Below are 15,818 nucleotides of genomic sequence, written 5' to 3' on the forward strand. Positions count from 1 at the left end.
GCTGCAGGATGGACTCCATAGAGCTGGACAGCATGTAACGTTGACTGTCTGTGTCTGTATGACTGTGTTTGTATTTCTCAGCATGCCTGTTTACATGTCTTTGTATCCCAGTATGTCTATGTATGTCTCTGTATATATGTATGCCTGTATGTCTATATATGTGTCAGGGTACCTGTTGCCAGCCTGTGGGTTTTCTCCTACACTCCTCACACTCCTTACCCTCATCGCGACCATTCGTCCGCCCCTTTTTATGACGCGGCGCGTGTGCCGAAATGTTTGAATTCAGAAGTTTTGGGGGCGTGGCTATCACTTAAAGAGCCAAACTATAACAAGGGATCATTTGCAATGAATCATTGCCCTGTTGTGGTTCAAGCTTGATTGTTACCTATTAATTTATGGCATCCGTTATTATCGAATTGTTTTTGGCGTTGGGGGCCGAAGAACAGAAGAATTAGAAGACAGAAGATTTCTGAAGCCTAGTGTAATTTATTTATTTATTTATTTACAGGTTTTAGATTTTTTTTTGGCCACTTCTCAATATTATTAGGGTCGGGGGGGTGGGGGAGGTAGGGACTTTATTTTAGATGGATGGCTTTGGTATTGGAGTCCCCTAGCGAGCTGGTGGAGGGGCTGGACTGTGGAATTTCCTCCCCCCTATACTATAATTAATTCAGGCTTCAACCTGCCCGCATGGGTGGGGCCAAGGAAGTATACCATAAGCCAGACCCTTTTATATAAATATTAGGACCCCCACCCAGTGCCATGGGTAGGGGAAGGGAAAATAGATACTCCCCTTAAAATAGAAAGTAGCACCTACACAATGTCCATAGGTGAGGGAATGAGGAGGACATAGTCCCCACAGGATGGGGCCTTTTCTAGTGAGTGGGCAACAATGTCTGCCCAGTCGCTAGTTTATAATGTTTAGTAGACATGATCATGCTGGTGGGAGCATATGGAGGTTTACAACTAACATTATAGCAATATGGGGGTTATAAATCCTCATATGATTTTTTTTTTATTACTATTTTCATGTGGCAAAGGTTATTTATCTCTATGCCTGCTGATTGTTAGAGCTGTCAGCAGCCAAATAACTTTTAATCTGGGCCCGGAGTTGAAGCCTTCAGGCCCAGATTTAACTTACTCAGTCTGGATTTCAGCCGTCCGGCAGTGTTCAGTGCTGCTGAAATCCAGACCAAATTAAGCCCATTCAAGGCTTGATTTACAAAATCTGGATATAAATTAATTCCATCAGCAATGTCCAGATTTATCAGTCCGAATGGCCCAGTTTGAAACTGAGTGTTTTTGCCCCACTCAGTACGGGGCATGCGAACGTTGGTGAATAACCCTGTGTATAGATAATACAAGAAAAAATATTCTTGCCAAAATTTGTGAATTAACCTCTTTTTGCAGCAAAAGCTTAGGATTTGATACACATCCAATAATAGCCTCACAAACCAGGAACTGTCTGAGATCTTACTGCTAATCTTTCCTCTCTCAATAAAACTTATGGGTGAACTGTCTGAAGATGGCAATAAAGTAGGTGGAGCAGTGCTGCATTTCCCCCAAACATAGGGATTCTCTTTTATAGAGATACAGAAGGGTTAATCAAAATAGATAAATTACATCAATCACCAGTATTGTGCTCCACCAGTCCATTTCCTCCAATTGTCTCCATAAAGTACGGCTCTGTTTCCACCCCATGCCCCAAAAAACAGATCCAAGTTTTGCATATTTGTCTGCAGTTTAATTCCATTCAATAAATACGACCATCCTTAATAATTAATACAGCGGTTGCACCCACTGAAAAAAACATAAATATTACAAGTTTCCCCACATTGTGGAGTGATACTGGATAGACATGTGTGTGACCATACGCTCACTATATATGCCCACTCTTACTATATATAGGAATGTGTATAGGCACACACATGTAATCCAGGCTTTCTCCACAGTCATAATGTATTCTTCATCACTTAAATTCTCCCCATCCCAACCTGCAGAGCACTTCAGTACATTCACGCATACAAAGCATTGCACATTTGCAGTCTGTAAATCTGCAGAGCATATTACAAAACAGCATGGGGATTCACCAATCCTCTCGATTATGTCTGCAAAGCAGATTTCAAGCATTTGTAATTTGGAAAGTTTGGAAGTTGCTCTGACGAGAGACAGGATGAGAGTTTGTAGAGATTGAATCCATGGTGCAATATCCGTTTGCTTCCAAGGAATGCCATGTCCCCATTATGTCCAACACCATAATATGAGAGACATTTACACAGTCATGACGTCAGAGTGGGATAAAACACAGTTTACATAGCATCCATGTGTCCTTCAGCTTTATCAGTGTGGGCATTATTTGGATCTCCTTATTCAGTTCCCATGTGTCTCTTGCTCCTATGGTTAGTAGCTCCATCCAATCCTTGGCTCTTCTGATCTCACTTTATCATCTTCTTCTTGACTGGCATCTGATAAAAAAAAAAAAAAAAAAAAAAAATTAGGCACTGAACATACAAAGATACATTGCGGTAAATAATTTCTCATGATTAAACACCATAAGTGACAAAGCCTTACCTCTGCACTTTGGGCAGCACTTTGAGTCTCGCATTTCCGGGCTACTACATGAAGCAGCTGTGCATTCCTGTCTCCGACAATGTGTGATACCGTTCTGTAAGTATATATACACATACGTTACTCCTAGAAAATGTCAACATCCCCTCAGAGGCCAGATGTTCTCCTGCCCAACGCCACCTGCTATGCTTCCTTTGAACTCTTATTTATGTTACCCACAACCACTCTTGAATATCCTCCTAATTCTTCTAACTTCTGTAAATGTTGTATTACGTCCTACTGTAATTGTTAAAATCACATTTTTTTTATATTCACCCTGGTTTGGGAGACCCAGGTAATGTTGCCTTTTTATGGTGCAATAAACCACCCAATTTATAAAGTCTGGAGTCCCTTGTATATTGTTATTATGATTCAGAGACTATTGGAAGATACTCCTGTTCTTTGCAAATATTGAATCCCTTTATACAAATCCCACTGTTGATATAAAATGTGTGTTTGACTACCTATTTCATCTATATTCACAGCTTTAACTTATGGCTTTGTACAAACTTCTAGGTTTTACTTACCAAACAAGTGCAGGTAATACACTTCATTTCTCCAAAGGGGGGCACGGCTGGATGCCATCTTTTGTTGTTTGGGTACCAATGGCGTCCGAATTTGCATGATCGAGGACTGTCTGCTTGCATACTGTCTGTCATCTCAACTGGGCTCTGATCTTCCACTAAAATAATCAAAACAATTTAAGGTTTTACCATAATCTTTTCTCAGTCATATAATATTTTATATATGCATACATTCTCTCGTTTTCATTTTACCTGGACATTGTTTGCAGCAGTCAGTTGGGCTGGCACGAACAGGGTTGCTACAGGTGAGTGGTGGGCACATTACCTTCTCGCAGTGCACCTCGGCGGTGGAACCCTGACAGACAATTAAAGGGTTAGTGCAAAATAATGAAACGGAGGCAAATAACATTATATGCATGAAGGGTCCTCACCTTGCAGGTACAAATTGCACATTTAATTTGTCCAAAAGGAGGAACTACAGGATGCCATCTTGTGCCAGCTGCCTTCCATGATTGATCACCATCAAAATAACAGCCTACAAATGAAGATAGGAAGTGTTATTTGATGCATAGGTAGAGGAGAATACAAAATAGTTGTAATAATGAAGTCTTTGAAAGGTGCCTTACCTCCATTTGCTAATCGGGGTCTCTCGAGTCTCTTATCCTCTTTCGTCTCTTTCTTTTCTGTTAAAATCAATGGAGATATTAAGGAAATACATTAGTTCAGAAAATGAAGTGAAGATAACCAGAGTAGTCTTTATTTTGTATGGTAAGCAGGGTCAAGACTATTGCGTCAAGAGTAAAGAATGAAAACACTGGCTTTAAAACAACAGTTGGAATGAGTGCCTCTTGTCCTTCTATCAGAATGTCTGAATCTTTTCTTTATTATTTAAAACCACATGTCGATGTTTGTTTTTTGTGCGCATTTTTTAATGTGGCCACTTACCCTCACATACTGGGCAGCACTGGTCAGGCAACTGTACGGTTTGGGTGCAATTCAGAGGTTGGCACACAATAGGATCACAAATCACTGTACGTTTCTGCAGGAGAAATACATTTTAAATTTTAACAGAATGAAAAAATGAATCATTTTATGTAACACTGTGTCATCTATCTCTGCCTGTTTCATCCACTCACCCCCCCATTACATCCAAGCCACTCACTCTTTCCTTTATTTACATCTTATTCTCCAGTTTCCAGTTTATTCTGTGCCGTTGAACTACCTCATGTGACAATTTATCCAGTCAGTCCTTTTCATTGCCATTTACACACTTATGTTGCTCAACTTGCACTCTTTTCTGCCCTCATTCACTTGATCACTTTAGACTCACTTGACAGCTGCACACAGAGCACTTCCTGTCATAATCAGGAGCCCATCGAGAGCCATGAGCTCTAAGTTGCCCTTCGAAATAGCAGGCTCTAGGATCCTTGCGCAGGTCTTCAGGGTCTCGCTGCCGAGTTTCCTCATAAACTTCATAATCAAACTCAGTCTCATCTGGAGACAGCGGCACACCTCCAGTCTCACAAGTGTTTGGGATATGGACCTGATTAGAAAGATATAACAGAGTAATTAAATGGACATATCGGCTCTCATCCTCAGCTCTATTTTCACTCCACTGCAATTCTGTGATAACACTGATAATTTGCTACAAATAGAAAACATCAACACTCCACCTGTGGAAATGGGATTACAACTGAAAAAATATATAACATACTGTTCCTGTCACTTTTGTTTTTTTTAATAAAGGATCATACCCGTGGCTGTCTCTGGTGATCGTTTGATCAACCACCTGGAGTGCTGATGAGGTGCTTTACATCAAATCATACATTATTTAAATTTTAGTCTATGTATTCCTGATGTATATGCATCCACTTATAGAAAATACACAACACTGTTTAATCTGTATTACTTACGCTGCCTCGAATTTCGCCATGTGGGTTCAACTTGGTGCTAACTTGGAGAAACGCGGTTCCCTGGTTCAGGTGACCAAACAGTTCTGCTTCAAGATCCTTGACACTGCCCTGTGCCTAAGGGGAAACAAATAAAGTGGATGGAGAAAGGAAACAGATAAGAAAAAGAATTGCCATTAAACATATTAAGAAATTGCCAAAACATAAAGCATCACAGCGTCTTTTTGGGTAAAACTGCACATAGTTATAACTGCGCCATTGGAAACCATGAAAGTGCATGGCATAGTTTAAAATTAGAAATATGAATTACAGCAATGATTCTAGGGTTAACTGTATAAAGTACACTATGAACTGAAAAGAGTGCTCTGGAGGAAAAAAACGTATTGCCCTTATAATCGTACACTTTCTATAGTTTGCTGTTTATCCCTTGCATTCTTTCAATTCCTTTGCTGGACTGACTTTTACTACCTCTGCCAGAAGTTGATTCTATTAATTATCAGGAGAGTTTTTCTACTTCACTTATATATAGACTGAGGCCCTCCCTGTTTCCTATTTACCTCTAATCTCCCTCCCCCACTTTCTCACCTCTGACCCGTAGAAGCCCTTCAGCAGCCTCTTGTGCTCCTGGGAACTCTCGCTGACTTCGCCAAGCTCAGCAAACCCATGCAGATGTGCATTCAGTGTAGCATCCTCTGCACGGCCGAGACCTGTAACCACAATCTGGTAGTGCAGGTGGCAATGTTCGTCCAGTGATACCCATGCATGACCTGCTGACCCAGTCTGGAGAGGCGGTGACACAAACTGGCCAGCCAGGGGAACCGGCAGCTCTGCAAATACAAGAAAACAAACGTCAGGCAACTCTCACAGAAACTCCACATACACAAGCCCCTAATAAAAAGACAGAAAGGTGTAATTCTATACAAGAGCAAAGCAAAGGGTTACACTATTGAGATTCCAAGTCATGAAGCACCTCCCTTTGTGAAGAACACAGAATGCAAGACCTCCCAGAATTGCAAGCACAAGAGAGAAGAAGGGAGGGGAGAAGACGACTGGGATATAGAGAGGGGGGAGAGGTAAAAAGGGGATGACAAAAGGGGGAAGAGGGGCAGGAATGAAATGGAAAATATAGACAGACAGACAGAGAGATTCCTCTGTAATCAAAATGTAGAGCAATCAGCAGGAACATTCTGTTGGTATCCATGGTGACTGCTCTATATTTGTCACTTTCTCCAGAGTTACTTCAATGCAAATCATTATTTCAATAAGAATTAAGTAATTCTGTGATGTACACACGTGTAAACTGCTATACTGACCTTCATATCGGGCCCATGTGCCACCGTACAGCAATGAAGTGATTTGCCCTCTTAGCTCCCCTTCTTTATACTCTTCAGTTGCAACATTAAAGAACAGTTCACTTTGCAGCAGCATGTGCAGGTCACGAGCATCACCATCCATCCAGAGTCCCCAAACCTTGTGAGAAAATACAAACATGTTCCTTTAATTAGTCAAAGAATGCAGAGTCCCCTACTGTATCAAGTATTAAACTGATTTAGTTAATCTAGAAGCATTTGCATTAGGCCACTTAATTATTTTATCATGTATGGTATTGTATCATGTTCTCCAATTGTGCCATCCACTTGCACCACCAATACTATAATTTGTAACAAGGGTTTTTCCTGGGCCCTAGCTTTCAACTCGGCTGCATAAACTGGCATCCCTTCTTAATTATATGTATTAACACTATTAACTACTAATAAAGCGGTCAACGGTAGCATTACATAAAGTGTGCCTCTCAACACCGTTCCCATGTAGCTACACCAGGTCATCAACCATTCCACGTAATGCTCCCATAATTTCCTACATTCCTACCTTTCCGTTATGATATTCCTTGGTCAGATCGTGTAGAATATTACGCCTGGTTTTCCGGCGAGGTTTGGTCTCCAAAGTCACTGATGTCACTGCACTTGTGGTTCCCGCAACTTGAATCTGCCAAAAAACGGATATATTATAAAGGTAATCTTTTGATACCACAAATAAAAGATAAAAGAGTATGTTTTAAAGGGTATTTTTCGAATGAGCTGCGGTGTGCAGTCCGAAACTCAAGCAATCAGCTGGAATATTGGCTTTCATGAATATTTCTTCACGTTTAGAAATTTGCCCTACAATTACTTTTATAAAAAAACGTTTTCAATCCCCAAATGGAGACAAATATAATACCTTCACACACTTGGGAGCTTTCCAGTGCTAGACAGAAACCTAAATAAGTATACACTTTACCTGATATTCCAAGGTTCCGTTTTCATGCAAAGTAACAGTTGCTGAACCGACTGCTCCAGTTTTTGTTGGTGTTAAAGCATCACCTCCAGATAATACACTCTGCAGTGCTGCAAAAGAAGATATGTATGAACCAGGGAGCATGCAAAATGTCATGCTAGAACACAGATTTCCCTATTTGGAGACCCAACAAACTACTTTTATTTTGGGGCACTTACTGTTACATGATTTCCGGACTGTGATTTTGCCGGATAATCGTTCTCCTGACCTTCCCTCTGGCAGTACAGCAATCTCCAACTGCCCATGGGCCAACCAGATCATCTCTTGGTTAGACAGATGTGGCAATACTTCAGCAAAGTCTAGGTCCTGTGAATATATTAAGGCCTTTGGTGAATTTATTGATAAAGTCCCAAAATACTTTACAGAACAGGACAGAATTTGATTGGGGTGTGGAATTGTGGGCTTGTAAGGCAAAAGCATGTAAGATTTTACGAGGTGTAAAGAAAAACACAAAGTTTAATAATTAAAAAAATATAATGAGGCAGCAAGCTAACAAATCTAAATAAAAAAAGAACACACATTCATGTTGCACTTACCTCCCCAGTGACGTTTGCTTGAATCTCACGAATCACGTGATTCTGGTGTTGGATTTGCATCAGTATTGGAATAGTTTCTGCAATGTGAAGGAAGCATCAATGAATGATCATGATAACATATGAAAACATTAATTTTCTTTTTTTAAGCCCCTCACTCCCTCCTACAATACAATGTTTGAATTATATGCTCGATGTTGCAAGTCTTGTTCGGTAATGCATTTCTCTGGTCCCACAGTTATACCATTGCTTAATTTTACTTTTTTTTTTACTTCTTTAATATTATCTAGTTTTATTTTCTCCCATGTTGACCCACAAACAACCGTTTTACTTCTCCAGCCTGTATTTTTAACTGCCCTTTTCTTCTATGAAATGATTTCAGTTAATCTCACCTTGGTTTTCTCCTCTTAGTCCTTTAAGCATAAGGATAAAATGTAGATTGTCATCCACGTCACTTAGTGTCAGCATAGCAAGTCCTCCACCCAGAGTTCCATCGGGAGCATCTGGTGTTAGAAGGGTACTGAAAGATTCTATGGAGGGGATAAAAACAGGCTGTTATTCACAAAGCATAACACAATTTTGCTACCCTCAGCATTAGCGAGGTGTGCTAGAAGACTATTAAATTTAGAGACTTTTTATGCATGTCACGTTTAAAAACTATCAGCGACAATATTAATATATTCCAAATAAATATTATAAAGTAGGTCTGTCCATTTCCGTATTCTATGCCTCCAAATCCCGTAATAATCAAACAAAAAAATAATTATCTGACTTTAGGGAATAATTCCTAATGTAATCCTAAACCAGGGTTACAAACATGCATTTAAAGGTGTCAAAAGCCATGTACGTGAAGGTCAGCTATAAATCCTTTTCAGGTTTCTCTATTGAAATCAAGTGATGTTCTCTCTTGGGTCATTTTCTCTGACTCGCCCTTACCTACTTTTCATTCTTATGTACTTTAAACTTAACTTGATTTATTACCTGAGAATGGTGATTTGAAACGGATGATTTTGCCAAAGATTTCTGGTTCAGAAAAAGTTGATGTCATTAATGAAACTACAATATGTCCCGTACGAAGCAGACGTAGAGATGATCGGGGAAGAGAACGCCATATCCCACAGATCTGAGTTTAAAAAGATAAATGTATATATTGTTAATTAGAGAATACATTTTTTTTTTAACTGCAAATGAATTGTGGAACGTTTTCTTACTGTGTCACTCTGTGGGTATCCCTTTCTGTGTATTGGGTGTTCAAACAGGACAGAACCTTCAGCATCGGTAAAGCGAACACGGGACAATCTTTCAATCCTAAAACACCGACAGGGGAAATAGGGTTAGACAGAAGAACGTATATTCCAAAGGCAATATGTGGTCCTCCAACTGTCTTAATTTGCAAAAGCATATTAGGAAAACGCACAGCAGATTGATTTAGGAGAGCCTGTCTGGGGGGAGGTAAGATATACACTGAAGGAAGAATGAAATGAAAGGGGGTGTTACAGACTTGTGGGACATAAAGGAAGAGAAAGTATAGACCAGAGGAGAGCTGGATGACAAAAGACAAAAGTGGAATTAGAAATGCAGAAACAAATAAAGCCACAGAAACTCAGAGTATAAAAGGAAACAGGAACATCTTACCATTTGTAATTGATGGAAAACAGCAGGTTAGATCGCTGGAGGTGGAACCTAGCTTTGGCAACACCAGTGGTAACTGGGGGCCACACACCATTAGGGGCTGTGAGAAGGGCCACATACTCTGTAGAAGGAAACATGGATGAAATGTACAATAAGTATTAGATAAATAATATATGGTCCAATAGGACCATGAAACACGCTCATATCTCTGTAGCACTGTTAGAGTTAAAGCTTATGTTGAATTTTTACTGATGGACAACTAGGTCTGACTGTGTAAGCACTAGTTAATATTGGGGACTTAGCCTTGCCTTTACCCAAGAGTTTGGCTCATAGCCCCCACAGTCGTCAACTAATGGACAAAAGCTGCATCAAAGATGGTTTCAACAATAGTTTTCTATATAAAAACAATTTATGTATATCTATATGTGTGTGTGTGTTACACAGGGAGTAAAGTGTCTGTCTTCTAAAAAGGATTGGGTAGGTGTAACTCTTTTAGAGATGTCACTCATGCAATATAAAGTGGCATGTTGTATGTTCAGGTGTCACAAAGAAACATTATAAAACAAATTTTATTCCTGCAGCATATGACTGCTGTAGCAATCGAGAAAGAAATCTCTATTGCAAAGTATATGAATAGAAAATACATTGTTAAACACAGATCTGCACACACCAAACTTGCTTTTCCTGCAGGAATCTCAAATTTGCAGTGCTCTTATTACTGCAAGGGATTCTGGGTGGGTATATGCAAATGAGTTCAACAACACAAAACACAGTTTTGCCTAATTTGTTCCACTTTCAAAATGGATTCATTGGAGTATATGTCTGCAACAATAGCTTTGAAACACAACAAAACCAGATAACCACTTATTTTCCACAAAGTACATAGGATTTGTAAGCATTACCTGTACGACCGTTTTCTGCCGAGACGTCATCGGCGCTCAGATAGGAGCGATCATTGTAAAGATCATCATCGTTTTCTTTAAAATATTCATAGCCATCAAATGCAAATTCTCTCTTTGCGGGGGAAGGTGGAGCTAGACCACAAATAATAAAAAGTGCACATGAGGAGATGGGTGAAAGCAATGGGAGTATTAAGAGAAATGTCCGGGGCAATATGAAGGAGCAAAGACTAGGAGAAAACACATCTGTATAGAACTAAAAATGTTTATGAAGGAAAGTAAGAGTCAAAGATACGTTTAAGACAAATGTGAGAGAACCAAGTAATAATACCACTACAATACAAAGCTAAGTGGGATACAGTAGAGATCCCACATATCCTACTTAGGGCAATCCTTACCTTTGGGGCATGTTTTACAGCAGTGACCAGGATGCAGGACGGGATTAGAACAGGGTGGTGTGGGGCAGTCATGCTTGATGTTCTTGCAGGTGACTTTCCCAGATACTTTTCCCCGGCGACCTCTCTGCTACAAAGACATGAAATAAATTCTTTGAGTGGGGTGGCATAGAATTGTGCATTGTGTATAACAATGAGAGAGCAGCAGAGGACTAAATGGAAGAAATGAGGGTTAACAAGAGAGAAAGTGATGCTGTGAATTTGTATGCCCATCCTGCTGGTTCTGATTGAATAGAATCCACTCCCAACATCCCATGCTTGACAAGAGGATAATAAGCCGATAATGCCTGAGTGAATCTTCCTATTAACGCTCTCTAATTACTAACTAACAGGCAGAAGGGCCAGCCCAGTCACAAAACCCTTCAACACACCAAATAAAAACTTCCTCCCAACACATTACTGCCTGCTCCTACTGTCCAGCTAATTCATTATGCATAGTGTAATTAGCAATTAATCATTCTAAAACCAACCTCTTTTCTACTGTAGCTTAGAAAGGCAACCCATTTTCTCTTACTAATCACTTGGTATTGTATCTATTCTTTTATATTTACTGTTACCCACATGTCATCTCAACTATCTGAATCTCTCCAACAACACAGACATTATTTCAGGTCCTCTGTTTTCCGATCTGTACCCTAGACTTCCTTCCCCTATTACGTACATGAACATGACAACTACCCTACAGACAGTAATTTTTTATATAATGTCAGCAGAACTTTTGCAGAATTTCCTCTATTTTTCATTGTATAAGACATTAAATGTAGACTGCTCTAAATCATAAAATTACAAACACTTGTTGAAATATATCGATTTAGTCCATATTACCTAAAAGGTTATTTGTTATTTAGGATAGTGATAAACACACCACAGGCTCTTTATATATTTCTTAGTTACGTATTCTCTGACTGCCTCCACTGGTAAGCTATTCAGTGTATCAATGACTTTTTCTATCAGATAGGATGGAATATGAACTTCTTACCGGTTCGCAGAAGCACAGTACGCAATGCATAACTCCAAATGGTTCTCCCAGGTCTGGATACCATGAATCATCCAGGGCATAATACTTGCTACCAAATGTACAACCTGAAACAGAGAGGACAGTGGGTGAATTATTCAGTAGAGTGCAAAGGCTGTGTGCCAAAGGGCTGAAGTTATACATTAAGAGCAATTATGAGTAAAGTTCTATTTGTGGCGCAATCAGCGTGTAAACCAATTCAATGTCCCCCACTCATTGTCCCCCACTTTTACAACCATCAGTGCCAGAACTGTTCCTTGAACACAATCCCTGAATTTCACTGAATCCCTTAGAGTAGTGAATGCGTGAGTATGCCCCATAGAGAATCATGCACCATAACCGAGCCCTACATGTGTGCTGTCATTTCTGCCTTCTGGAAGATATTACACTGAGGTTGGTGCAGCTGTTGGCCTCCCCACATTATTCTGATTCCTGGCAGTGGTGCCGGGTGTGTGAGGGGAAGATGCTGGAGCCAGACGCTGCCTCTGAGGTACCGTAACAGAGCGAAAACAAAAATGCTACTACTGCATCCAACAAAAAGCTGTTAACCCTTGCACTGCCACGAAGCATAACAGGTAGAGAAGCATGCAGATGAAAGTACATTAAAAAAAAGGGGCCAAAATAGAGGATCCCATAAGGAATGATGAGACGCCTATTGCACTGCAACATCTTGGAAACATAAGTGCATGTAGCAGAGCACACAGGCTGGGAACATGAAATAAATCACTATACTGGTCTGTGCTAGATAACAGACTGCAATATGCTGGAGCATGGGTTACTGAAAAGATCATCCGATGTTTTAGAACTACAGCTCCCATGATGCTTTCCCAGCATTATGTTTGGCAAAGCATAATGGGAGTTGAACTAGAAAGACTAAGGGCCCACATTTGTCCGGCCCCACGTTGAGCATACAGTCCATGAACGGGTTTCTTGTCAGAACAATAGCAGTGATATTCACTAAATAGGGAATTGTCTGAAATTCAGAGTAAATTGAAAGTGAATTTAGAATGTTAGGCCATAATAACTGGAATGGAAACATTCTCCCAGTCAGCTATGTTTTTTACTCCGGTTATGTTGGCCTTCAATTTCAATGCACTCTGAATTTCTGAGAATTCACACTTTAGTAAATATTCCTGTAAGACACGAACTGCTTGTTAAGTGTTCAGAACCCAGAAAATCCGACTGGGACATTGCTGAGCAGAGTTCTGGCAGCTGAATAGCTCTGTGTAATGGGCTGAGTTACATAAACATTCCCTCATAGCAACTAATAAGCAAATATCTTCCTATGGGAGCGATTACTGTGACAGAACATTCCCCAAGTCTCCTCAAACCACAGCTATAATCCAAAAACAGTTCTGCTTCCCATCCTACAAGTTACCCACAAACCTTTCTGGGGAAATTAAGCCTGACCCCAAAAGGTCATGAACCTCTATTTTGTGCTGGGTGGAATCAGGCAAAATCCTGGAACATAGATGACTGCATGGATTGCAGACAGGCCCAGAGTCCTGCACACTCTGCTCAACATCTGGGCTCATCATATGATCAGCCCTCCAGCTCACCTGCTGAGGATATTGACTACACCTAGATACCAATCATACTTCACCTTTCACTGGGGACACTTACAGTAAATATAGAGAGTAAAACTATGGTAAAATCATAAGCATAATATATATTTTCTAACCTATAACAAGTGAAGCTGCTCCCTACAGATAACTGGGACCATTACTGATTAACCCTGGCATGCATGTTTCTCTTCTCTTACCAATCTTACAGAACTCTATAACTAAGTGACCCATCTTCCTGCACGGTACAATAAAGCACAATACTTCATTTAAAAAAATGCTATAACTGCACCCTGTACACATAATAAAATCATTATCATTTTAGAGTTTTGCTGCAATAAAACACATCTGAGATTCCCATAGTCCCCCAGTGCGTTCTGAATAACACTCACCTGTCTGTGCTTTGGATGGCACTGGCTCCTGCTCCGGCTGGATGGGGAGCACACTCTTGAGACGAGATGCTTCAGCTTCCAATATCCATAAGAAAAAAAGAAGGACGCTGGACATATCCATGATAGCCAGGAAAGAGATCCCTAGAGCGGCAGCACCTAGCTATTTAATGACTTCTGATACTGGCACCCTTACTGTGACCCTGTCACCCCCTGTGAACCCTCTCTCTCCTGGGTGGGTCTGTGTCTCTCACTAGATCACTATCCCTAAGCCCTCAGCCACTTGTCCCTAGCAGGCTGTGCCTTGGGACTCCTTGGCACTCTGAAGATGCTGATGATACAATGTATCACTTGGAGCCCCTTAGACTGTCCTACAGCTGAGCTGCAAAGATCACTCACGCAGTGGGTCTGGGTTAAAAACAACACTTTCTATACAGGTCTCTCCTTTACAAAAAGTCACCAAAGTCCTAGATGGACAGTAAGCTCTGTATCCGAGGTATCTTCTGATGGTTCAGGGGAGAGTGCAGCATTTATAGTCAGTGGGCAGAACAAGCAAACAAAGTCCCCCCCCGCCCCCCCCCCACCCGCGAGCCCCCCTCCACCTTCCCAATTCCAAATGTATATCGCACTCACTCAGGGAGTTGATGAGTCGCTCAGCAGGGTCTCAGCCCGAGAAAGTGTCTGTTAACAGCATTCAATAGCCCAGCGGGATCCCTGGACTCCCCCCCACCCCCCCACCCCAACCCAACACAGCATCCTGACTCAGCCTGGACCCACCCAGGGGGAGAGGATGAGCAGAGAGGGGAGAGAGTGATATTTGAAGAGGAAGAGGTGGGAAAGTGGATGAACACAGAAATACAGAGAGAGGGAGAGAAAGAAAAACGGGGAGATCCACATGTGGGGTGATAGAGAAAAAGAAAGCGAGGGCAGAAAAGGGAAACGAAATGGAGGGACAGTTATAGAATGAGAAGAGAGTGCCCTAAAACAGGATTTTGTAAATAAAACTATGAGTCAGGATTGACAGAAAAAGGAGAGATCAGTGACCACAGCGATTAGAAAGTAATGAGAGCCTAAAGGAGAGACTAAAGGGGATCATACCCAAAGGGGTATATTGTCTAAACAGTGAACTGCAGTAACAAAAAACACATTATCCTTGGGAGATCAGACATCCTCTAATAAAACATGCATGTGCTTGTGTCATTTGTAAGCAAACGCCAAGGCCATAGAATTGGTAAAATAGGATGTCTGGGTATAAGCTTGACTTGCTTGGTGTTTTGTATTATCACAAATCAAAGATATAAACATATAGTAAGAAAAAAAATATTTCTTAAAACCAGCATCATTTATTTATTTTAATCAAATATTGTAGTGCTCTTTGGTGCCCTATCCCAATTTCTGATATGAAATCATTTTATAAATGTGTAACCTAAATTCTCTAGCACATCACAGATGTGTAAACCCCCCCCCCCCCCCCCCCCCCCAAAAAAACCCCCACAGAATATAATATTAAAATGTTTTCTATTAGAAAAAAAAAAGAAAAGACAAACTGTAAATGTGTTTCTTTTTTCAAATACAATGGTCCTAACATGGTTTATGGTTTATAATTTAGATCTGCAGTTTAAAGGTGCAATAACTGTTTAATCTATATGTATAGATGGATTATGTTAACGTTTCACTACTACTAAACAGACTGATAGAGATTATATCTAAAAGATATCACCAGCTAGGATGTATCAGATTTATATATGAGCATTAGTGAAATGGACTGATATATTAACTAAGTTGCTCATGTACAAGGAATCAGAATGATGGAATTTATAGCTCAAAAAATATTTTTTGATCCAGTGATTTAGGCTGTCATTTAAGTGAGTTTAATATTATCAAATAGGATTATGAATGCATGTTGCATAAATTAATGTTCGTGAAAATACAAAAATATATTTATTTTTGATTATGGA

General features: G+C 40.3%; 1 protein-coding gene across 1 annotated transcript; it reads right to left on the reverse strand.

Moving 5' to 3' along the window:
- Positions 1 to 1,722: 1,722 nt before the first annotated feature.
- On the reverse strand, positions 1,723 to 13,999 carry CHRD (chordin). The gene is made up of 23 exons (XM_063441112.1): positions 13,864 to 13,999; positions 11,874 to 11,977; positions 10,838 to 10,964; positions 10,443 to 10,574; positions 9,544 to 9,661; positions 9,120 to 9,216; positions 8,890 to 9,031; positions 8,301 to 8,438; positions 7,912 to 7,988; positions 7,534 to 7,681; positions 7,319 to 7,425; positions 6,911 to 7,027; positions 6,355 to 6,511; positions 5,627 to 5,868; positions 5,045 to 5,158; positions 4,462 to 4,674; positions 4,077 to 4,170; positions 3,758 to 3,814; positions 3,563 to 3,666; positions 3,384 to 3,486; positions 3,135 to 3,289; positions 2,572 to 2,665; positions 1,723 to 2,465 (listed from the first exon to the last, which is right to left on the reverse strand). Exons 1-23 carry the CDS (start codon positions 13,982 to 13,984, stop codon positions 2,401 to 2,403), a joined length of 2,826 nt encoding a protein of 941 aa, XP_063297182.1. The 5' UTR covers positions 13,985 to 13,999; the 3' UTR covers positions 1,723 to 2,400.
- Positions 14,000 to 15,818: the final 1,819 nt, after the last annotated feature.

The sequence above is a fragment of the Pelobates fuscus genome, chromosome 2, assembly GCF_036172605.1.
Source record: "Pelobates fuscus isolate aPelFus1 chromosome 2, aPelFus1.pri, whole genome shotgun sequence".
Lineage (NCBI taxonomy): Eukaryota > Metazoa > Chordata > Amphibia > Anura > Pelobatidae > Pelobates > Pelobates fuscus.

Excerpts from the sequence above, each read along its gene's own strand:
- CHRD (XM_063441112.1), bottom strand. The coding sequence starts at position 13,984 with ATGGATATGTCCAGCGTCCTTCTTTTTTTCTTATGGATATTGGAAGCT. Across the intron at positions 6,512-6,910 it reads AGGAATATCATAACGGAAAG|GTTTGGGGACTCTGGATGGA; the intron begins GTAGGAATGTAG and ends TTTTCTCACAAG. Across the intron at positions 2,466-2,571 it reads GTGCTGCCCAAAGTGCAGAG|ATGCCAGTCAAGAAGAAGAT; the intron begins GTAAGGCTTTGT and ends TTTTTTTATCAG.